This window comes from Aythya marila (genome assembly GCF_965140915.1).
Source record: "Aythya marila genome assembly, chromosome: 1".
NCBI lineage: Eukaryota > Metazoa > Chordata > Aves > Anseriformes > Anatidae > Aythya > Aythya marila.
In genome coordinates this window covers 152,421,186-152,446,338 of record NC_139042.1, presented here as the reverse complement: position 1 = coordinate 152,446,338, position 25,153 = coordinate 152,421,186, and the positions used below count along the sequence as shown (strand labels likewise).

Genomic DNA, 25,153 nt, shown 5'->3' with positions numbered 1-25,153 from the left:
TAATTTTCATAAGTCACCAATATGTAACAAGAGATCAGTACCAACATAGACTGACAGTCTCAATCAAATTCATAACAAAGTGTTCCTCTCTCCATAAAGTAATTATTCAGTGCTACTAATTAATCCCTAACTCACTGCAATTTCTGTAAAAATCTCTAGAAGTCTAGAAGAGAGGCCTGGTCAAGTCTCCACTAAAAACACCATAAAGAGTTCCAGTGACAACTATGGAAGACGGCTCAAGTCCAAAAAAGACATTTGAATAGATACTACAGCTCTTTAGATGTAAAAGCAATTCTTGCACACCAGGTAATAGTATACTGATGCAATAAAGACAAACTTCATATCTAAAAACTTCATAGCATTTACTCTGAGGACACATCAAAGATTTGTTTCCAAAATCATTTGTCTATCATTTTCATCAGCTTTTTTTTTCAGCAGAGAAAGTGTGTGTGAGAAGTGTGATTTCTGCTGTCTGTATCCCCATAGCTACTAGAAACAGCTAGAAAGGGAATTGGGCACATCACAGCATACAAAATGTCAGGTTAACAAATTCCATCACAACAGCTCAGAAACAGACGCTAGCTTTCTCCCACCTTCGTCCTCCCATATCACTAAAAGAACGAAAAAAAGAGAAGTCAACAACAGAAAACTAGCCAAAGCCACGTAAGGGGACCAAATATGTCCTTCAGAAATATAAACCCCTCTAAAAATAGAGAACAGCTATGCAAGTCACTTGTTTTTACTCATAGCAGTAATAAAAGGTCCTTGTAAGGGATTCACACAAGCTCTGTGCTGTTACAGTAGCATCTGGTCTCCCCATTGCTGGAGAGAAATGGTGAAGAGGATTTAGAGCGTGTGTAACCTGAGAGAGAAATCATCTGTCATTCCCTTACAGGGCATTAGCAAACTTTCTCTCTCCTGAGATAAAGAAGAGCCACTTTCCTTCCCCTGCTTCTTGAGATTACAGCTTTAAGCTTTTTTATACCATACATGCTTATGATTAATGTTAATAGTTAGAAAAAAAAATCCAGCTCTATTAAGAAAAGGCAAGGGAAGCCCCATCGAAAATAAACCATATTCTGTGTGGTACGCAGGGTGAACTTGGTAGCAGAGAAGAAGTTGAGTAGCAAACAGATCCTCTCTGTGAAGGAGGATACCCTTCATCCACCCAAGTGAAACTTGATGGGCTGTACTTTTCATGATAAAGAGCCAAAGCAACAAAGAAAGTAAAGGATGCTTCATTATTGAAGATATGGTCTCAATAAAGGATGCAACATGATATACTGTGTGGTTTCATGCAATCAATTAATCTGTTGGAGTTTCTGTTTTCTGCCCTTTAACAGGAGAAAGTGATAGAAAAATAAATCCAAGACAGTCAAACAACAGTAAAGGAAGATATGGAGGTACACTAGCTCAGAGATCAGTGGGGTTTTCAGTATGACCTGCTACTTCCTTTTTTCTTTCCCAGAGTAGGGGGGAGAAATGTCAACAGAAGTGCAGAAAAATAGCAGAGATGATACATTTCAAAGAGGCAAAATGCTGCCAAACAGCACATCACTTTTATCTTGCAAGCCTCTGCTTGATCCAAAAGTAAGATATTAATGATCCCTTTACTGAAAATATCTCACTCTTCTTCGAAACAACAGCTTCTGTGTCCCACTGAGATCAAAACTCAAAGGGCCTAGGAGCTACTGCCTGTTACAAATGGCTGTGAAAACACCACAACACAAGCTAAAAGCTCTGTTGCATATCAGTCAAGTCTGTACCGCATGCTACATTTGATGCTCCATTTCTAGATTACATTTTTTTTGTACCTAAACATGGAAGACTAACATTGTTGTGAAAGGTGAGCTGCAAAAAGGCCTAGCAATAGTTTACATAAGTGATGGCCACCATTAACCACTTTTGGAAAAAAAAAAATACTAACATCAAAGAACAAAATATGTGCCCATAACGAGCATCAATTCAGATGTGGAGAATACCAAAAAAAGGCAATGTGAGTTTTTATAACATAGTTTAGTCCAGTAATTTTTTTTCAAATACTATTTTAAATCAAGGAGATAAACTTTTTTGCATCACCTAGGAAAAAATGAAATCCCCCTACATAAGATTATGAACAAGGTGATGAGATTATTAGCAAAAGAAATGTCTAAAAAGGAATTGTAAGAAGTTGTGGTGCACTGGTAATGGCAGGGAAGATGCCATTAACCTCTAGGAATATGCTGGTGAGCCTTTCTTTGATAAATTTTCTTCCGAGAAGACAGAGGACGTTACAAAAGATAAACTCAAATTTTCAGTTTGAAATATAACCAAGGGAATCCCAGATTCAGCAGAAGAGAATGCTGCTGGATCAGTAACACCGGTGCAGGTCCATTCATGTGAGAAGTTTAGGACAGGTAGTAAAACCAGAGATTTTCTTCCTGCAGTCTTCCCTTTACGCAACCTAAAGAGATAGAGAAAGTACAGAAGAATTCAGTGTCTGAGTCTGATTCAATCTGCAAACTACATGGAGATATTTCTTCAGTGCCAGTAAGTTTGTTTTGTGTGCATCTGTATATTAACAACTGAAGTGGGATTGCTGAATTCATTTCATCGGGGTGACTAAAACAATATTACAGAATAATTACTTTTATTTACTGATATTCTCCTTGGCTGGATTGAAATCATGACCTAAAGCTGAGAAGATATCCCATTTACCAATTCTGTAAATGGAAGAATTGTTTTTCTAATGAAATATTGACAATAAACAAACAGCTGACTCAACTGTGCTCCTTTTCTGATGTTAGTTATAGACTTTCTTAGCCAGCACTTTCCACTTGAGAGGTTGGCAGGGAAAGCCCAAACTTGCCATTTAAGCATCACTGCTATGGAATTATTTCTACTCAGTTTACCCAGAAATATATGGGTATAAATTTCTGACTTTACAAATTTCTGACTTTTAAATACATCTCACTGTGCACTAATAACTCTGAAACAAATTATAAAAGCATAAGAGAAAAACAAAAACAAACACCAACAAAAACCAGCAGATTCATTAGAAAATAACTAACAAAATTTGGCTTACCACAGGATTCCAACTGCTAAAACTGAAGTCATATTTCCCCAAAAGCCGTTTACCCTGATATAATTGCTTTGACTGCTCTCCTACCAGCAGTCTATTATAAATGGGAATAAGTAATGAAGCCATCTTTCTGCTGTGCTACTTTTCCTAGAATATAACCCCTGTGGTAATAATTACATGGGCTTATCCATCCCAGTGTGAACAACACCAGTGTCAATTATGACAAATGTCTGATACCCACGAGTGTCTTGTAAAGAAAACCAACTGTTTCCATTCTCTTAACCTGGGGTCATGGTTTCCCACTGGGACTAACAGCTTTTTTTCCTGCTGTAAATATCCATTTGGGAGTTGCTAGAAGGCGTTAGGATGCACAGACCTGCTCTTTCAGCACCAGCTTTTTCTTGTTTGGTAATCTGAGCCTAGCTCTCATTGGGGGTTAACATAGAAACACCTATCACTGGTTTTTATTTGTATTATCTCCTTTGGGTGATACAGCTCATGACATCTCACTTTCTTTTCCACATCATTTGCAGTACAAGCTATGGATTTCCCAAAACTCAATGGTGGCATGGACTATTAGTGACCTACTTCTAGCCTCTGGGGTGTCTATTGTAGCCATTTGCTATTTTCAGCTTTTGAGCCAATTATCAGAGGAGTCATGTAAAAACAGAACCACTAAACCTGAATCCTAGGAGTACAAACTTCTATCAGGCAAACCAAAGAACAGTCCATTGCAAGGACTATTAAGAAGTAATAGAAGCTAAAAAAGCCTGAAGCACTCTGATATACTACATCTGGCAGGACAAAGTGATAATTAGTATACAAAACAATTGGCATTTTCAATCACAGAGTAGTATCATAAAATATATGTGTACCTGAACAGGTATGCTCATATGCAGCCTAAAGAACACGGATAAGAAGCAAAAAGCAGCACATAAGCAAAAAGTCACAGTAAAAAAGGACTGAAGTTTCCTGGTTTTTTGTTAGGAAGCAAACATTTTTGTCCTATGGATACTGTCATTCTTTTATCTGATGTATTTCTCACATACATACTTTCCATCTGATCCTTCCACTTTTCACACATGTGGTTATCATAAACTACACCAAGAAAAATAAGTTACGAACTAAGGGAAGGGAAGGGAAGGGAAGGGAAGGGAAGGGAAGGGAAGGGAAGGGAAGGGAAGGGAAGGGAAGGGAAGGGAAGGGAAGGGAAGGGAAGGGAAGGGAAGGGAAGGGAAGGGAAGGGAAGGGAAGGGAAGGGATTCCTCTAGCCCAGAATTGTGTCCCTAACCATGAACATATACAAAAGCCTTTGGAACAATGTAAGCAAAAGGCAAACACATTATGAAACTTTTCCCTAATTCTACTCCAAATCCCAACCACATTTGCTCAGGAACTTCCCAGGCTGGATGTGGCCTATATAAATTTGGTAACCTTCACTGGAGCTCTCTTCCACAAATCTGACTATTCCCCTCTTCAACACATTAAAGCTCTCAGCACCACAAAATCCTTGGCAAACAGTTTGCCAGAATACATTTAATAGGTGCTACATCCTTTACTGTGTATATGCATGCTTTGAAAAAGTTGCAAGTTGTACTCACCAATATGAAAGGTTTAGTGTTCCTTTTTCCAGGAGAGGTTTGCCTTAAAATTCTGGACAACTTCTAATAACTCCCAGTTATGTTATATTAATTAAAACTGATATTCACTCCCACTTCTCCAAAAGACTTTTGGTAAAGCATTTCTAGAATCCAGAACCCCAATACTGTATGGTTTGTGGTTATATGGAGCAGCTAAAGCATCTCCTTTCAGTTAAGAAAAACAGCACTATGACACTTCTTCCTTCCTTTATTTAGAAAATGAAAGAGGACTATATACCAGGGATACTGTAAGAAGGAGCAAGTCTAACAGCAAGAGCAGGAGGAAAAAGCATCCACTTACATCTTAATGTACAAGGAAAAAAACAAAGAAAATAATGCCAGTGTAAGGATTCCTACGCTTCCTCTAAACATAGGTGAGGTTTGCTGAGTTTTGCTATAGAGGAAGGTGAAGGGGTTCCCATATAATGAATGATGACCACAAATGCTTCAAGATGTTCTTTAACCAAAATATACAGCAGGCATGCAATATTTGTTTATTTATTTATTTTAAGATTTTAAATGGTTGTGGGAATTGTTTTCCAAATCTAAATACAACGTGGATGGGCATATATGTGTCTTGGACTGCAGCAAATTCAACCAGATTTATCATTCTTGGCTTATATCCTAGGAACAGGTTAGAGACTATAACAGATATTTTAGAATATTTTACAAGCTCAGACAGCAAAGTAACTCTGTATTATGCTGGGCACCACACTACCACAAAAATGTCAGCAGAACTGTGAGAATACCAAAAGGAAACAGGAAAAAAAAATATTACAGGTTTAGAGAGACTGATTCATGAGGAAAGATGTAAAACAGATAATTCTGTATAGAGGGCATAGCCTACCCAACCCAAGGACCGGAGGATATTAAAACTGTAAAATCAAATGGAAGGCATGAACAGTGAAAAGGTCAGTACAAAAAGAAGACTAATACAGAAATGTATATGAAAGACTGGTAAGCTAAAAATGTAGGAGAAATGTTAACTGGCAACCAAGACCTTTTATTTATCAATGAAACCTCTGAATTTTAGAAAATGCTTTCAAATAAGCGATGTCATATGGCTTACATATACTAGACACAGAAGATGGAAGCAGGATATGCTTCCTTTTTAAAGTGCTAGTAATGCACCATGATGCTAACATCAAAACTTTCACGTACATTGTCTGATATGAACTTGAAGCACCTTATTCCTCAGATTACAGTTGTTTATGTGTGGCAGAAGTGAAAAAAAAATAAGTGAAAATGGATGAGAGTCCAATTAGCTCTGCAGTATATAAGTATCTCAAAGGGGAAGCACAGTTCTGTTTTTGTTTTTTTTTTTTTTCCTGAATGAACCTGACTGAGATGATGACTGCTGTAAGACAAACATCCTCCCTAAACTCTATCACTTCACATAGGTGAACTCTCAGTGATCAGATGCCCTGTTGCCATGATGCTCTGTCTTTCAGCTTCAGCCAAATTTGCACTAATAACCTAGAAGGATCAGATTTTGATTGTATTTTTCTCACCAAAAATAATAATAATAATAATAAAATAAAATAATATAAAATAATTAATGAGTTACTTGACATATAACACAGACCTCACTATCTGCCTGAGGAGGTCATAAGTCTGCTTCTCTCTTTGTAAATAAGCATTAGCGGGAACTAAGTAAATGGATAAGAAAGCTAAAGAAAGCTATCCTGATTAGTGGAAATCCTTTCTCACAGCTGAATTACACAGAGGAATCATGCTAGCTCTGCACTTGCTCTCCTTTCACCAGTGGACAAATGCACTAATTCCAGTGGATCAGACAGAAATGGAAGTCACACTCCAGTGGACAAAAAGACAGTCCTACAATCCATATCCCCTCTAAGCTGCCAAAAGAAGATAAGAGGGAAACATTGCTATGCCTGTTACCACATGGAAATGCAGCATCCTGCTAATAACCACGAGACGCTGGTATCTCGAAACCAGAATCTAATCGTGGTACTACATCAAAGGTGTATAATGTGTGAAAGTGTAATGCAAACTCCACATCACTGAACATAGCAAACAGCGCACTATGAATCACAGTGCTCCAAAGGCAGCACACCGTTTGTGGAACCACAACAGTCAGGGATTTCTCAAGGTAATTAAATACTAAGTCTCACCTGCTGTAAGCTAGGGCACAGAGACAGTGTTTGTCAAAGTGAGGAAGAAAGGAGGCTACCTGAAATGTAATATCGTTTTCCCCACTAACTGTAGCACAAGCAAAAATCGAAGACCACTAAAGGAAATGTAATACAAATATACGGGAGAGAGAATATTAAGCTGATTAAATTAACCTTTGTCATATTTGATTCAATAAAGCTTCCTTCTTTTGAAATTATCTAAAGCTCCTGGAGAATTTCCAATTTTTCACAGAACTCGGCATCAAAATGATGCTGGCATTAGCAAAATACTTGTAAATATTCTTATCCCATACTTACCTCAATTGTATTTCCTCCCTTCTAGGATCAATTAATCAAGATAGAAAAGTCAAATCTCAGTTTTTCAGCACCTGCCTTTCCTGCAAGATAATTTCAGTTGTATCACAGTAGCCCTGGTCACTTTTTAACCTACCAGCTGTTGGGTTCGCATCCTGCAACTGAAAAGATATTTTGTTACTTAAGAATATACTCCAGATAAATATGATTCACAGTCCTTTGTAAAACGTTTCCCATTGCCAGAAAAAAAGACATTAAAGATCAAGAAAAGTGTCCCCAGGTGGATTACAGAGCGGCGAATAGGTCTCAATGGCATTTTTATTGTTGTTATCATTGCTTGATAGAGTAGAAAATAGAAGCATCTTCAAAGGTATGTTTCCCCCAAATAAGCAATTCAGCATAAAGAGAATTCATATGCTGAAAAGGTCGCAGTAAACTTATTATGCCTGTATAGATTGTGACTCTTCATCTACAACCCTCGGCCTGTCCTAGGTAAGCTCAGGTTGTAAATTTTTTTTAGATTTCTTGTCCAATAAGGCCCAGATCAGAGATTTTGGATGCCCCTGGGAGGATGAACAACCAGCACTACCCAAACGGAGCTTGCTGCTGCCTGCAGGAAGCATCTCCCTGAACACCTTGTGGTAAAGACGACCACATCTTGACTGTGGCCTGTACAAGAAAAAATAAATAAATAAATAAATAAATACAATTAAAAATAAAAGTATTCCTGCCTTCTGCCAAGGCCAGGAGGGAGAGCTGAATGTTGCAGCCTTAGGTGCGGAGGCAGCTTTGGGCTGTTTCTTCTTGTTTCGAGCAATGTCTGCCAGAGCTGGGGGGTTGGGGGGGGGGGGAGAAAGGACAAAGTCCTGAATGTCTTTGCTTTTCTTTTCTTTGATCGTGTGGTTGCATCTTCCTGGCCCCTTCCTTCTGAGCAGAGTCCCGTCTCCCAAACTGAACCTGATTGAACGCAATGGGTCCCTCTGAAGCAGCCTGCATCTGATGGGAGCTCAAGGGCCCTCCTGCCTCTCCCCTTATCAATAAAGTTCCCTCGTCGGTTTGCCGAGGTAACAGGTTTTCACAGCCAGGGGAAGGTGAGTGCCAAGGATTATTAATAGTGTTCTTTCATTACTTAAGGGAAAGATAAATGTGACACCGTCACCAAAATCCCTGAATACCTGATACCACTGAGGAGTGGGTATCACCTGCCGAAAATAGAAGGAGCGAGAGAGGTTATATAAGGGGGGTTCCTACCCCGAGTTTCACCTCTTTTTGACCACCTCCATATCCAACAACCTGTTCAAGCCTCCTTGGGAGAGATCTGAAAGGTAAGTAGCAAGAAAACGTTCAGACTTCCATAGCCAACGTGGATTCGCCCGCTCCCGGCAGGAGCCCAGGATCTTTGTCTCCATCCCTCCGGCCCTAGAGCCCTTCCCACAACCAAAACCCGAGAGACAAAGAGGTGCAAATCTTCCAAACAAAGAGGAGTGGCTTCCCGCAGAGAAGACTCCAACCGAGAAGAAAGGGCTATTAGGAGGGGGAAATGGGTGACCGAGTGGAGGGGGAGCGAGGAGAAAGAGCAGGGAGAAAGTGAGAAAACGGAAATAACAAAAGAGGAGGGGAGAAAGTGAACGAGAACTCGAGGGCTCGTTGAACGGGATTTATTGAAATGCTCATACTGTCATACACCACAGGTAAAAAAGACAAAAAAAAAAAAAAAAAAAAAAAAAAGCTCCAAAACACGTGGCGGAAAGGAAGTGGCTCTTTGCTGTAAGCGATGGGGTGGATTTGCTCTCCTTGATGAGGGAGATTAGGAAGATTATAGAGATGTGCCACCCTCTTTGCAAAGAACTCCCGGCTTTCTGCTTGTCTGCAGCTTGAACTTTGGCGTGGGGGCTTCTTGCCGTTCATTTAACTCTCCCTGACTCGCTTGCTTTGGACGAGGAGGGGTTGATTTCTACTTCATTTCCATAATGGTTTACTTGGTATGAGTACCAGCGTTCTGGCTCTAGTGGAAGGGGAAGCTGAGCTACATGAAAGCTTCTGTGCAGTCAACTTGGGAATCCACGGTGTCGATTTTGCAAATAGTTCCGGCAGCAAAATTGGCAAAACCTCAGCAAGAAAGAAAAACGCGTCACTCATCTCGGAGGGATGACGGAAAAAAAGGCGAAGGGTCGGCCGTGAAGCTGCCGATTCGTGAAACGCCTTTTCTATCTGAATAACATACCAGCCTTGACTAAAGCTTGGAGGTTCAGAGCTTCTAGAAGGCTGCTGGCTGTCCTCAAAGCGGGTTTTGTTTTTTTTTTGGCACCTCTCACTCGTTTCTTTCCATGCTCAGGCCCCTTGCGCGCAGGAGGAGTCTGCTACGGGCTTGTGTTGCTGGCGGGGGCAGCCCTCCAAAATCGATGCGTGGTCAGCACAGCGGGGCTGACACCGAAATACGACTCGCCCGGCGGATGGGCAGCAGCCACCCCTGGTTGTAGGGACCTGAAACGAGGCGCTGGTGCTCCAAAGGAGAGGGAACATCAGCGAGGGGCTTGCAAGAGCGTCGTAGGAAAGCGAAGAAGGCGTGGAGAGGGAAGCCCGGCTCCTCTGCAGATCGCACCGATGCTGAGCCTGGCAAAGGGAGGTGGATGAGGACGTCGGGTCAGGCTGGAGGCGTCTCCACTGGAAACAAGAAGGGGCTTTTCTCTCTTCCATCAGTTAAGTAGAAATAAAGAGACGCCAGTTGCAGAAGATCGCACAACCAGCACGTTGTTGTCTCTCATGAAGAGTTGTGCATTGATGGGACCGCGTTTGACCCGTGTAAAACAGGCTACCGGGTTTAAACCTGTGCTACACGAGGCTTTCCCAGCTCAACCCCGCTGAAGGCAGGGCCCCGAGCACAGCCCCGGCCCTATCCCGCTTTCCCTAGGGAGGTGGAGTCCGCTCCCCCATCCATCACCGCTGTTTGTCCTTGGAGAAAACAAAGCCTCTCTTGTATCCTAGGAAATATATAGAAATAGGGGGAAGAAAAAAAAAAAAATCCAAGGAGAGAAGAATGACAGTCCCTCCCACAACGAAGGCACTCTGTTTAAAAAAGAAAAGGAAGAGGAAAAAAAAAAAAAGGGACCCCAATGTCACCTCCTCCTCCGTCCTTCTGCGCTCAGTGGCACGCTAATGACTCACCCGTCGGAGCTGAACTTGGGCCGCGGAGAAGAGGCTGCGGGCTCGTACTTTTTTTTTTTTTTTTAAAAAAAAAAAAAAAGCGCTGAGGGATTACCGAGGGAAAGCAGAGCTTTCGCAGCAGCCTCCTCCTCCTTTCCCAGGCCGCTCTCTCGTTTCGGGACATGGGGCCGGCGCGTTAGTGGGGTCGGGCTGCATCTGCTGAGAGCAGCGCGGGGACGCTGCGGCCACGCTGCCTCCCTCCCACGTCCTTCCTAAAGCCGAGATGCTCACTCTGAGATGCCCACACTGAGATACCCATCCTGAGATGCCCATAATGTTCCTGCCGAGCTCTGCCCTACTACAGGGCCCTCAAACCTTGGCTGCCTCAACCTGCTTGCTCCTGCCCATCCCTCAGCCCGAGTTGCGCTACCTGCCGCGCTTGCCGCGAGAAATTGGCACGGGTTTTTGGGGCAAAGCAGAGCCAGAAAACAGGCAGAGCTTCCTCAGGCTTGGTGCCGGCTCTTCCGACGATGCCGGGGAGCTCCCGGTCCCCTCCCGAGGCCCCCGGCGCTGCACAGGAGCCCGGCACGAGCGCGTTGTCACCCTCCCGTCTCGCCTCGCCACATCGTGTCGCGGAAGGCTCTGCAGCATATTGTGCATTACAAACGGGAGCTGTGGGATTCGCAGGGATGTGATAATTAATTCAGCGAGGATGATGCTTAATATGGAGTGGCCCGAAAGAAACGAGGTCTAAAAGGAACGGGTGCGCGAAGGGAAAAGGGGGAAGGGGGGGGAGGCAGAAGGGGGAGACGTCTCCAGGCTCTGAACGGCACGGCAAAACGCTCCAAAGCTCCCTTACATTCGCTCGCCGACCCCGAGAGAGGTTTTGAAGCTTGGCATATGCCGCAGCTCCTCGCCCGTCACCGAACCTAACCGGTAAAGCTCGTCCCGACTTCCTAAAGGAAAAAAAAAATAAAAGAAAGAGGGGAAAAAAAAAAAAAAAAAAAAAAAAAAAGGACCCAGCTCTGCACCACCGGCTCTTCCACCGCACCCGAGAACTTGACCTTGGCACAACTCCCCCTCCGCTCTGGCACTGCTCCAGCGAGGCTCAGCCTCCAAATTTCCCGCGGGGGGCGACCCCCTCCCCCCTTTTTTACCTCCCTCCCTTCCCCAGCCCCACTAAAAGGCATCCCCGTCCCCCTCCTCCCCGCAGCGGGACCGGGGGGCGACCCAGCCCCGTGGCACTTGGCCACACGCCGCTAACGGAGCTGGCGCCGGGCCAGCCTCTCCCGGTGTGCCATCCCCACACAGCACTGCAGCTTTGGTCATATGAGCAGAAATGATGAGAAAAGCACTTTTTTAATCTTTTCGCACTTGCTTCCCTGTTCAAACAGTTGCAGGATGGCTATGACTGACGTGCTCAGCGCTGAGGATATCAAGAAGGCTGTGGGAGCCTTTTCAGGTGAGTGCTTTTTTTTTTTTTTTTCTTTTTTTTTCTCCTCCCTTTCGTCTCTTCAGCCTAGGATAGCAGTGGATTTTTTTTTCAGCTCGGGGAAGATTAGAGGATCCGGCTAGATAAAATATCAAAGAGGATGTGTTTTCAGAAGTGCAGCGGAGGCATGACAGGTTTATCAAGCGCAGGGCTGCATCCTCAGCAAAGTTGCTCTGCACATTACAGAGGCGAAATACTCATTCATTTTTAAAGGGAGGCAAGCAGTGACTGCAGACAGACTTTGCTTCCAACGACAGGAGACTTTCTGAGGGAACAAAACCCTGGCCGAACTAGGGCGGATTGCGTCCTGATGCAGGACAGGGGAGCCAGCCGGGGATGGCGACAGCTTATCCATCACCCCCGACATTCAGTATCAAGTCTTGCAGAACTGCTCCTTCGCGTTTCAAGGAGACAAGGAGCCGCTTTTTTCTTACTTTCTCCGCGGACCCCCTTCCCCCTCGGGTGGGCTTTGCTTTTCGGGATGGAGCAGAAGGCAGCAGTAGCAGAGCAAGCGGGCGCACTGCTCGACTGCAGAAGCTTTCTGCAGGACAAATGGCTGCAGCGGTCCTTGCATCCCTCGCAGACTCCTCCAGATTTCAGATATCCCCTATTTCATTCCTGGAGACCCCTGAAAAATGACAGTCGTCCCCCCCCCCCCCTTGATGCTTACGGAGCCTCATAGTGTTAAGGTTGCTCCCTGCACCCCAAACCACCTGGCTGCCCCTACCACCCGGGATATCAGCCTCTTTCTCTCCCGCTCTGTGCCGTGACCTTCCCAAACAGGCACAAGTGCAAAGCCCGCCGAGCCCCAACAAACTCAGCAGCCGGAGAGACGCAGGGACCAACAAACTGCTTTGCTCCATCCAGCAGCTGTTTTTCTCATTAGCTTCTATTCTTCTAGGGCCGTCTCCAAGTCCCGGAGCAGATGCAATTAGGAGCAACTAATGACAGATCTTAGTCAAGCAGATCCCGAACGATTGAGCCTCCTTAATTTTATGTAATAGGGAAAGCTGCGGTAGGAATAAAGATGCATTTAAAATAAATAAATAAGTCCACAGCGTGTCTTGGAGGTCACTCTGTTAGGTTTAGGGCTACTTGGGTGGGACAAATGCAGGTGCTGTTAAAGGACAGGAGAGGTGGAGCAGGTAAACCCACTTATCCCCTCCGATTTCCAGGGCTCTTGTTTTTTCCCCGGTGTTTGTGCCTACAAGGTCCTGCAGGCAGCAGAGCACAGCACTCCCTTGCAGTGCCTGAGCTTACAAATCACGATTGCACATACCTTTAGAGGCAGAAATGCAATTCTCTGATTTCGAGTAAGTCTTCAGGAAAAATGGAACAGAACTGAAATAGCCATGTGCTCTGAAACAGATTTTGTCAGTGTGATCCGTGGGTGAGTAAAAGTGTTTTTTTCCAGGGGTGGAAATGTCAAAAGGCAGCAGTGATCTAACAGTCAGGGTTCAGTCTCAAAAGACTGTTTTAGTGTAAAACTTTTTTGGGAAAAAAAAAGGGGGGGGGGTAAGACACTGAAATGGGAGCAAGCAGGTTAGGCTTCAGTTTCCAACTCTGCCACAGAATTTCTATGTGACCTTGGGCAAGTCTCCATCCCTCTCTAGCTCAGCTCTTCATCTGCAAAACAGAGGCACTGACCCTCACCCTTTGTATATCTAAATTAGTGTTTGTGAAGCATGGACTATTACAGTGCAGATATCTAGCTCCTGCCACAACTAGGCTAGAATGTGTTTTTGGCTCCCAGGGTAGGACATGCAGCAGTAAGGAAGAAAATGTATGTGTATATGTTTTAATGATTTTTCTAAGCAGTTGTCTGGCTTTTCATCTCCTGTAGCAGCTGAATCTTTTAACTACAAGAAGTTTTTCGAGATGGTAGGATTGAAAAAGAAGAGCCCAGAAGATGTGAAGAAGGTTTTCCATATTCTTGATAAGGACCGGAGTGGCTTCATTGAAGAGGAGGAATTAAAGTAAGTAAAGATACGTCCTTTCTCAAATAATCTCACCTTAAGAGTCTAATTTCCTGTTCTTTCTTTTTTTTTTTTTCCACCCACAAGACTCTAGATAATAACATACATAGAGTTCAATCCCCTGCCTAGTATTTGTGTGCAATAATCAGTTGTTTGTTGATTATACATTCTAAAGAGTGTTGGAGGTACTAGTTGTAGCTTTCACTGCAGGATCCCTCAAACACGTGAATTATCAACGCCTCACAGACAGTTAAAATAGCTCACTTCGGTTAAAATGAAGTTTCAGAGTAAAGCACTCTTCCTGACTGACAAAAAAAGAGGGTTATATCCATCTGGATTCCACTTCATAGATCAAAACAGTGATGCAAATAAATACAAAGTAAAACTGCTCTGAAAAAGACTTTTCTTTCTTCCTTTCTTCTTCTTCTTTTTATTTATTTTTTTTTCCACGCCTCCTCTTTAGGTTTGTACTGAAGGGCTTTACCCCAGATGGCAGAGACCTATCAGACAAAGAAACAAAAGCTCTTCTGGCTGCTGGAGATAAGGACGGTGATGGTAAAATTGGCGCTGACGGTATGTAATTAGAGAAATAAACTTTGATAGTAAAAATCGAATATTACTATATCACTCTTACATAACAAGAACTGGGTAACTTTAGGAATCACAGGGGGCTGTGACCTTCTGAAGGGCACAATTTGGATTTAATGAGATGTGAAGTCTTGCTACATTTTCCATACCTTACTTGCAGGCTTTAGGGGAAACAGGAGCCGAATTCTGACACTAGAGGGGGCAAGAGTTTACAGAAACCGAGATGTAGTTAAGGCACACTCCTGCACAAGGCTACGTACTGACACAACTTGTTTTAAAATCAGTTTAAATTTTCTGTTGTTTTGACTGCAGTCAGGGTCAGGGCACTGGGAGTTTACAGAGGGGCATGACTATAAAACTTAGAAAAAAGAAGCAAAATTCTTGCAGATTTTTCTAAAGATCTGAAAGAATATCTGCATTTTTCCTTGATGATTATTAAAGAAAAAAAAAATAATGTTTTGCTAAGTCACAAAAAGTGTCACAATGTTCTTAAAATTCAATGTACAGTCAGTCTGGTATGGCATTTCTATACTATAACAGTCTATGCAGCTTTTGCTAGTGCTTATGTGGGTCTTCACAGCTAAGAAAGCTTGTCACTCCCTTTTTCTAAATATGAGAACTGAGAGGGGAAAACATTCCTCTCACAACACTGCTTTAAAAAAAAAAAAAAAAAAAAATTGCTGTTTTCAGTTCCCCCTTGGTATGAATCAAATTAGCCTCCGCCTCCCCCCCACCAAAAAAAAAAAAAAAAAACCTCCTTCCCCTCCCTTTTCTTTTTCCCCCTCTGTATCCCTGAGACACACTGGAAGAGACATGAGGAGATGCATTTCTGAATTACATCTTTCCTCACCGCAGGAGATAATAGCAGGGGTTTGTGGTGAGAGTACTAAATCACCCAGACAGCAGGCAATTGCTAAGTTTTCACCATACTGATAAGCCGTATGATAGGATGAAATCTAAACGTATCTTAAAATATATATAAATATATATATGTGTGTTTCTGTTACCTGATCTCTGAGATTATGTCCAAATAAAAAGCAATTAAGAAAGGAATAAAAGAAATAATGAGGTTATTTAACATTGTCTCCCAGTTTAGAAGCTCAAAAAATGGCATATACCATCATCCACAGATGTTAGTCAGGTGATATATCAGCTAAATTGCCTGTTCATAGCACACTGGCATATCAGTGACTATGATCCTGTTTCCAGTCTAAAGCCTCTTTATTTATCAGATCATGATTATATTATGCTTGCAGAGGAGCAATTGTGAAGCATCCAGGGGAAATTTCTGCTAAACTTTAGCAGCATTATTGAGCCTGAGGAGTGTGTCATTATCTGACATTTCATATGCTATTTTATATGGCTCCTTATTCCCATTAAAATGAGTGGCACTGATACTAAAATTAGTGGGCACAATTTTCAGAAGAAAACTTGATTCAGGTAAGTAAGCATGCAGCTGATTGGGCAACCTCACATCAGATACATTCACAGTTACTCCCAGCAGGCTGCAAGCCAAAAACTACCTCAATTGGAATAAAATAAATACTTTGCAGAGTCATTTTTGCTTATAGGAAAGAACACAGTACTAATATTTTGATGCAAGATTGACTATAGCTTTTTTTTTTTTTTTAATTGAAACAATGCCTGAAAGTTGGTACCTAATAACATGCGATGTGAAACACCTCCCCTTTTCCCAACCTCTTTTTCTGCAGTTTTTATTCTTACTTTACTCTGAGCAGGAATTATTCTAAATTTACACTAGATAATGAAAGTAAAAGGCTTTTTTTTTTTTTTTTTTTTTTCCATCTTCTAGCCATATCCCTACTATAAAGCATACGTTCTTTTTCTGTTTCTTAAATATGACTCCAACAACAAACTATTACACTGGAAAGGCTTGAAATACTTGCAAAGTTATGGGACTGTGACCAAAGGGTGAGGATGACAGATACTTCACACCTTTCCCTTTAGTTCATAAATCCAATTCCAAATTATAACTGCCTACCTAAATAAAATGTAAAGTCACAAGTGTACATCACATTAATATTTAATATTGTAATGCTGTATTTCTCTTACAAACCATTGGTTTGTTTCCTTGTCAGGGCACCACCTTTATCCCTTGTTTCAACCAGCCTCATATGTCACTAAATGAGCATGATAACAAAGCCTTTCATAGCAGTTAATGCTAATTCACAAGATGGCCCTTAAACTCTATCCCTTGAACTCAGCCCATAGCAGCTGGGCTTCCTAGATTTTTTACCACCTCATAGAATCATATCTCAGCTGTATCATCACAAACATTAGTCTGAACTTCTTAATCAGCATTTCTTTGGTTAGTACATTTTCTTCTATTAGGTCTGCTGCTTAAGGACATTTTTAATTTCTGCAAGACTGGTTAGCTCTGAAATTAATTTGCCAACTTACCCTTTGTTTCAAGATCTGTAAGTTGAGGTTGATCTTCCAGTTTCAAACAGTTGAAAATGTGTAACCTGTTCATGCAAGACATGATAACCGTCTGTGTGATGCCAAGTGCCCTCCATTTTCCATTGACGTGAACAGAAGGTGAGGAATCTGAAAGAAAAATGCAGTTGAAAACCAGGTTACCTAATAAAACTACAAACACTAGCTTTCAGATCAGATTGGGAAATGATGCTGAAACAGCACTGTCAGAACAAAGGTAGAAACAAAAATGAAAAATTCTGCTCAAAATGGTTTTTTTTTTGAAATCTGAGTGTTAGCAGTAGACATGCACACGCTGCCTTTTGTTTTTCAATAAACTTGAGAAAGTACATAGAGAATTTTCAAACAGTAAGGACCATAGATAGAACAAATAAAAAAAAAAATGACTATAAGTCAAAGTCTTTTACTCAATACAGTTCAACTTCGAAAAATATTTATGAATATTTCAGTTATTTTCTTTAAAAGTTGCTAAAATGAGGCATCATACATTCAAAATTACAACTGCTAAATCATGACCTTGACACAGATAAAAGTCATCAGAAAAGAGAAAAAACCTTTTGGAAGTTTTCATTTTCTTAACTGTCATTGTGCTGTAATATTTTCTGAAATAAATTAATTTAGGTCATTGTTTACAAAGTTTCCGAAATAGATTTGATAGCTTTTTTTTTTTTTTTTAAAATCTGATCAGAAAAATTACTTTACCTGACAAAATAGTCTAGAACCCTGTAATTGAAAACTAGTATATGTACATTATTAATTTTGTTTGGAAGGCAAGTTGTGACTGGAGAAGAGGATGCAGTCAGTCAGAAGATTTATCTCATTAACGGGCCATTCAGAGTCCATAAACGTTGACAAAAATGCCCAACATGCAGGGGCTAGCGTATAGTGCCTTATCTCAGGAGTTTTGCATATATGAATATGCTTTCTAACACAACCTGCCTGCAGTGGAGCTAACCTTCGTATGAAAATATATGGCAAACTAGTTAATGAAATTATTCAACTGGAACATCTCTGAAATATTTAAAGTACATTGAAAATCCAGGAAAAAGTATAAAGTGCATAGTAGTTATTCATGAAGGACTATTTTACGGTTTGGTGGCTATCAGAAAGTACCCTTGAAATATATTGCCATTAAGTGATAATATCACTATCATAATGTTATATTGAAAAATTTTGGCTGCAAGTTAAATAACCTTTTCCAAATATATTCTGTAGATACAACTTGCTTGAAAAAGGATTTAATTTAGCAGTAGCAAGTACGACAACTTGTTCTAATAGAATATGCATTGTTAGTTTTCTCTTTTGGAAAGGTTTCATCCCTGGGAGTTCATGTTTCTCGCTGTAGGATTTATTCACACAGTGATTCAATAATCATTATTTTCCTTTTCTGCCCAGAATAGTCTGGGTTTCTATCACAAGTGCTTTATGTTATCTCTTAAATTCAGTTTGCAACACTTTCGAGCTATGTACCCCCACTATGTACAGGATTTATGCATGTTTTATGTTAAGTAATCTGCATAACTAATCCTAATTTGGATTTACATCTTTCAAAATGATGGACAATTGTGGATTTAATTTAAACCCTTTGACACTTATTTCTCAGTCTGGCTTGTCAGTGTTTGGCAAAATGTTTTCTGGACGTGTCTATCAAAAGTGCTATCTGTTTGTATAAACCAATCAGTAAAGATTTCACTGATATGAGCATTTTTCAGTTGAACATCAGAATGTTCTCTAAAATGCCTAATTTTACTTTCTACCTCTTTTAGTTGAAAGGCATTACTCTTCATTACGTCAAACTTCAATAATGTCCTCTTGAGCCTTTACAGATGGCTACCTCCCCTATTTGTCATTTTCCTCTCAGCTGATTATGTTAAACCTATAAACCACTCTGTGTATCCTCTAATCCTTTTATCATCTTTGTTTCCCTTCTTGGGATTCCCTCCAGCCTCTCATTTTTAACGCTCCGAGGCACACACAACTACTGTTCAAGGTATCCTCATGTGTGAATGGTCCAAGGTTAGATGGAGTTAGGAATTTTAACCTCCATGGGTAATACAATATTCACAGAGTGTAGCAGGCCAGGCAGCTATTTACTGAGATACAAATGTGCCTTTTCCATGCTTTATCACCCTGCTGGAAGGCATTCTATATATTAAAGCATAAAATAATCCCAAACTGCAAATAGATACATTTATATAAATATTATGGATATAACAACAGCAAAAGCTACAGGGCCCTCTGAAATCACAGGAATTTTTCTCATTGTCACTATTGTGGTCAAGATTGCTATGCAGGTTTTTACAGCAGAGTCAGCCTGCTCTTTCTGTAATCTGTCATTTTCCATCAATTTGCCAGTACAAAATCCAGTTTGAATGTAATATACTTATAATATAGGGACACAAGTACTCTGAAAGACTCATTAATGAGTCTCTTTGCCAAACTCTGATATAAAGGAAATTTATCTGACTGCAAAATTAAATTTTGAGTTCTTGTATTCATCCCACTGAGATTTACAAAGGAATAACGGGAAACTAATCAAGTTCTTCACTTGAAAAGCAGTGGACATTTTTGACAGTCTGGCACATATAGCATTCCTTTCCCTTACCCTCAGAAAATTCTTTCATGTCACTATAAGATTTCCTAAGTCATACTTTCACTTTAATTAACTTGGGTTTCTTTGCTCTTCTTTTATTGTGATGTTTCTGCTACATCAGTGACTCTGTAATCATTGTAATATGCTTCCTCCTTCTTTACACCTTCCTTTTTTAATATTTTATTTTTTTTCCCTTCTCCAGAATTTGCAACTCTGGTGGCTGAATCATAAAGGCTTTAACCAATGCAAACCCTTCACCCATCCTTCACTGCCCAATTCCAACCACCTCCTGCTGACTGCTTTGGCTCCTGTTCTATTTATTTATGCTATTTTATACTCCAGCTCTGTTCTCTGCAATCCTGCAACTCTGTAATTGTGCTGAAAGACACTGTTAAAATAATAAAGGTCACATCAATCTGGGCTTTATTCTCTCTCACTATCACTTATTTCATATAGGCTTGACACACATTGAGTGAAAATTCTACTTCCCCCTCCCTCTGCTGACCCCCCTGCTGCTTTATCCCTAATTAGGGTAAAGTGGGAAGAAATTAAAAAATAGTAATAATAATTTGGGATAAAACGTGCAGAAAATGAGTCAAATTCAGTTCAAGTTCCAAAATGTGGCAGAACGGACTTCATTATTTTTAAGCCACCCCTACTAGATGGATGCATACTCATAGCCTGGAAAATCTCTAGTGATGGCAATTATCCAACTTCATTTGGCAGTTTGTTCTTTTGACTTAATCAATGTTACAGCTAAAGCATATTTCCTAATTGTTAGCCTACATCCTCCCTGCTGCATGTTGGTGATCAGTAAATTATTGGTGATCAGTAAATTATTTGCATCATTTGCTAAATTTGCCTGGTGGAGGGGGATTTTTGGCTAAAAGATTTGACAGAAATATCAATCAGTGCCAATTATGAATATGGATAACCTCATAATCTATTAAAATACGGTCACTTGTGAAATGCAGGATATACTTACTAGCAGTCTTACACAACTAACTAGGACAGGGAGAATGGAGAAACAGCATTAGGAATTTCAGGAAAGGGGGCACCAAGATTTGGCTGTGACACTACTGCTGACACTCCCACTGTTGAACTAGCATATCAAAAAAAATCCCATTAAAAACAACACTTCTAAAACTTTACCAAAAAAAAAAAAAAAAAAAAAAAAGAATAAATATCTTTCTTTAAGTTAAATACATGAAACTGAGATCCAGCTAAGGAAGGAAATGATAGTGAGCATATGGCAGAGCCTTGTTTCCCAAATCCTGGTCAGTAACTTTGAAACCAAGCTACTGCTTTTTATCTTTTTATTTTCTTTATTTTTTTAAAATCAAAGAATAAATGAGGGAGGAAAAATCACTTTTAGGCAACATTTTCGCCACATCTTGATATTGATTACTACTGCAATAAAAAAGAAGGATGTTTGAGATTTTTTGATTCCGAACTCTTCCCTGCAGCAATAATACCTTGCTCCATTCTGATTATCACTAATTGGTATTGTAAAAAAAGGTAAGACTGAAACACTGTCACCATCGCATTGTACAGAAAACCATTCTCTGCCATGGCAATTACCAACGCTACTTGCAAAGCCAACAAACAATCCCTAAAGCCATTCTAGATTTTCACTCTATAGCCAGTTCCAAGGAAGATTTTTTTTTTTTGCTGAAGCTGCTGTTCATTCAAAAGAAACCCTCTGGTTTTGCACAATGTATATATGGATGTGAAAAAAAATGTATTGATTTTTAAGTACCCAAATAAAGCAAATGAAAATGGATTGCAGTGAAGCAGTTTGTTTATTTTTTTCTCGGCAGTTGCTGACCTCAAGTGGTAATAAAGCATAATTACAAGAGTATACTGTGCTACAGAAGAACATTAGGAATCCAGCTACTGAAGTATCATGAATAAAGGTCCATGGAATCACAGTATTGCCATAAAAATCACGATATAATCAAAGCTTTTATATTCTCTGTCTATTTTTGAACAAGCAAGGACTTATATTTAATACATCTCTGTATGGCATGAGAACTATTTTTTTTTTCCAGCAAAAGATAGCACAATACTACAAAGAGCAAATAAACCTAGCCATTGATGAGTCTAAAAATTATTTACAGGAAATTATTGGAAACAAAATATGTTACAGAAACATTAATGGGGATATTTTACTGGTACAAATCCGAAGACTCCAATGATTCCTGCATCAGTCTTTATTCCCATTATTCCCTCAGTCATTCCTGAACAAGCAACTCAGGGCCAAATTAGACCTAAAATTTTCCACTACACAGTAATGGATAAGATTAAAATAAATATCCTTTTACTTTCAAATAGAAAGTGATAAAATACGAATACCACTTACAATCAGTACAGAGACACCCAAAATAGCACCTACACTTTTCATGGTAGACAGTACTTGATATTCTAAACAAGAACTAACTCCCCACTAGCCATGCATTTGTTCAGTTTATTCAAATATGTGACTACCATACTTAGGCTCCCCATGTCATCAAAATTCACAAAATCAGTTTTAAAGAGTTATTGTTAACTGTCTTTCAAATTCAAAGTTCAAATTTCAATATTTTGTGCCTTAACAACGAAAGGAAAAACTAGGTGTGTAATAAAAATACATTTCTGCCTAAACCTAAAATGACTGTTTTACCATTTATTTAATTATCACTATCACTCTCAATTCCTCAGTGTTTATCTTAGATTCTTATTTCTGCCTCTCATGTTGCTTCCAGACCTTCCCCAAATCCTGAATTGTTCAATTTCCAATAAAGGAAAACTCTCCGAATTTTCTCGACTGCTTCTGTTAGGTGGAAGTTACCTACTTGCAGCTCAAAATGCAGCAAAATTAAAACTGGCATTTTAAAGTTACAGTAAAATATAAAATAGAACATTATATAAAATGTATTAAATCCTTCATTTTCATATCATTCATTTTAATGTCATTAAGGCTGCCATAGAAATTACTTTGAAAACTGAAGAAAGATGAATTTGCTACAAAATTAAATTGGGCCTTCAGCAGAGTGTAGATTATAATACGCTTGACAAATACCAAAAACATAAAAAATAAAAAAAAATCCACATTACCCTGTGATGTACTATTTCATACAGAAAGATGTGTTAATTTTCACATGCATAAGCAAAGGGGAGAAATCAAGTTTCTGTAAGAAACATTTACCTTCATTTTCTTAATTGGCATCTTTCATCATCATCTTTGTCACGGTCAGTAAGTGTTCTGTAATTTTCTGCCTGTTGTAATAGAGTACAAGTTACAGGGAAAAAAAAAAAAAACTCTGAACACTGAAGACAAAATCTTAAAAACAAACTATACACATCCTTTCATTAGATACATAGCCAATGGTTTGTAACAAGGCATCTGGGCGATTTAAGGTATGTAAATCACGTTTACCCCTACAAAAAAGGTACTACTTGTTCATATTGCTATCATATATTGTTAGGAAAGAAATACAGCTCCCTCTCAGCTGCAGCTCAAAGTGAAGAGCCAAATCCTCAAGTCATAGACAAAATACGATTTCCTGACAAATGACATCACAATTTAACAAAAAAGATGTACACCAATAGACCATCACCAACCCTTAACATTTCTCAGATCACCATTTTACCATTACCAAACCTTTAACCAACACATTCATACTCGTTTATGCTTTACAAGGTCCTGCCAAGCTTTTAATGGAGTTTCATGGATCAGCAACTTTCCACATGCCTTATTTTGGGAATCAATGGACTGGAGGCCATAACACCTGTTCATTTTGCAGAAACTGAGCTAGAATTCATAATTACTGTCTATCCACTCGTCCTGAGCTCATCACTGCCCAGCATCCCATGTTTGCTTCCACTCTTCACTTCATCAAAGCAAAGTTTGCTCATTTGCTTCCTTTGCCTTTTCTGGCTTTGCGTCTTTTGGGGGAAAGTAAGGACACTTCTCCCTAGTTTCTAAGTACTTTCAGTGATTGGAAATGCAGTTCACACTCTCTTTTCCAGCTACACACAGTTTTAACAAAGCCTCTGTACTCTAGTACCTAAACATGTACACCATTCCATCTGGAGCAGTTAATATTGTTGTTGTTATGGAATTAAAATTCACACCATTTCACAACATTATAAACAAGTTCTGCCTCAATAAAATAATTCAACACCAAAGATTACGAATTTACAAAATCCCATGCAGAGAATTAAGTGGTCAGTAGATAGAGAACATGTTTTTATTTACAAACCAATTGCAGATGAAAGAGAAATTTTATAGTGTACATTAAGCTACCAAAATCAAGCTGTGATTACAGTTTGTGCTGGTGCTCTTGTGCTGCCACCACCCAGGAACCACGGGTAACAAAGATACAAGAGCACAGACCTCAGCACATGCAAGTAGTTAGAATACCCCCTCCAAGTCCTGGACTCCCTCATTGCTAAGGTTTGCCTGAATCTGATCTGCTGCACAACCCTACCTTCCTTCTGAAAGAGAATTTTGGCAGACTCTCTTTTCCAAAGAGATCCCCACCTGAGAAATCCCAAACGTGCTAGAGCTCCAACATCTAAAACAACTTTTCTGCGCGAAGCAAAATGTTTCTAAAGGGGGTTAGCTGTGCTAATGAGATACCAGTTGCCAAAACTTTCCCAGACCGTAGGATCTTTTAGTTTGGGACAATTATTTCACATGGGAGGAGGTACGTTTCTGGTTAGTGCTCTCCTGGTTAATAATGCAACAGAGCTTGATACAGTTTTAAAGGCAGAAATTATTACAAATACAAGTCCTAGAGTCATTTCTCCAGCTGCAGACAAAGAGGAGCTGCAATAGCTACAATAATATAAAAGATATGATAATATAAGGATATAAATGAAAACACTGGGGGGCACTTAACCAGGCTGTGGAACATTCAGTTACAAAAGATACTTTTTCATAAACTTATTTAGTCTTCCATCTAGGAAAATCTAAGTGAAAAGATCTTGTCGCTGCCTGAATGAGAAAGGCCAACTCTTATTTCAATCTGTAATTCCAGGGGATGCTCGCCTCGAGCCATTAACGGCTCACATACAAAACCCCAGTTGGTTTCACTGGAGTTACAGTGGCACAACGCTGGCATTAACAAGCGGATACTCAGGGCTTCAGGTGGTAAGAACACGGTAACTACCTATTAAATCCAACTTTGCCACCGTAGAGCTTCGAGATGGTCAGAAAGAAGCAGAGGAACAGAGGTCAATGGGCTAACAGGGAGGCACTACCGCAGGGAAGGGCCGTGGGTTGCTGAGAAGCCGAATGGCTCAGAGTCATTTTCAGGTTTTAGAAATGTTGCCTTGAAGGGTGCGGGGTTTTTGTTTTGTTTTCTAAATCCTAATATCTTAATTGTTAACAAACGTCGCTTCCAGTAGCTTCACAACGCAGTGCAGTTTAAAATTATATATATATTACTAGATACTAAAATATATAGGTAATAACAAATTATCAAGCACTTATTACTGCTCTAATATAGAGACAAATCAGAATTATGTGGCTCTGCTAATTTTAGGCTTCCTTCTGTAGATGAATGAAGATTTTCTGTCTTAAAACATTTGCATTCCATCGCCCTTCTTAAAGTAATTTTCAATTTTGCTGGATACAGCACAACTGCATCCACTCCTTCAGCTGCAATGGGTTGTTGAAATTGAGCTATTGCCCAGCACCTGCTCTTAGTCAGACAGCTCAAATCAGAGGTTAGGGGAAAAAATAAAGATTTTATGTAATTGTAAT

At 40.1% G+C, this 25,153-nt stretch overlaps 1 protein-coding gene across 1 annotated transcript; it reads left to right on the top strand.

Moving 5' to 3' along the window:
• The first annotated feature begins 11,496 nt into the window (after nt 1-11,496).
• Nucleotides 11,497-19,800, top strand: PVALB (parvalbumin). Its single transcript, XM_082762661.1, has 4 exons — nt 11,497-11,757; nt 13,631-13,763; nt 14,227-14,336; nt 19,604-19,800. The coding sequence occupies exons 1-4, from the start codon at nt 11,625-11,627 to the stop codon at nt 19,630-19,632; spliced, it is 405 nt and encodes a 134-aa protein (XP_082618787.1). The 5' UTR covers nt 11,497-11,624; the 3' UTR covers nt 19,633-19,800.
• The last annotated feature ends 5,353 nt before the right edge of the window (nt 19,801-25,153 follow it).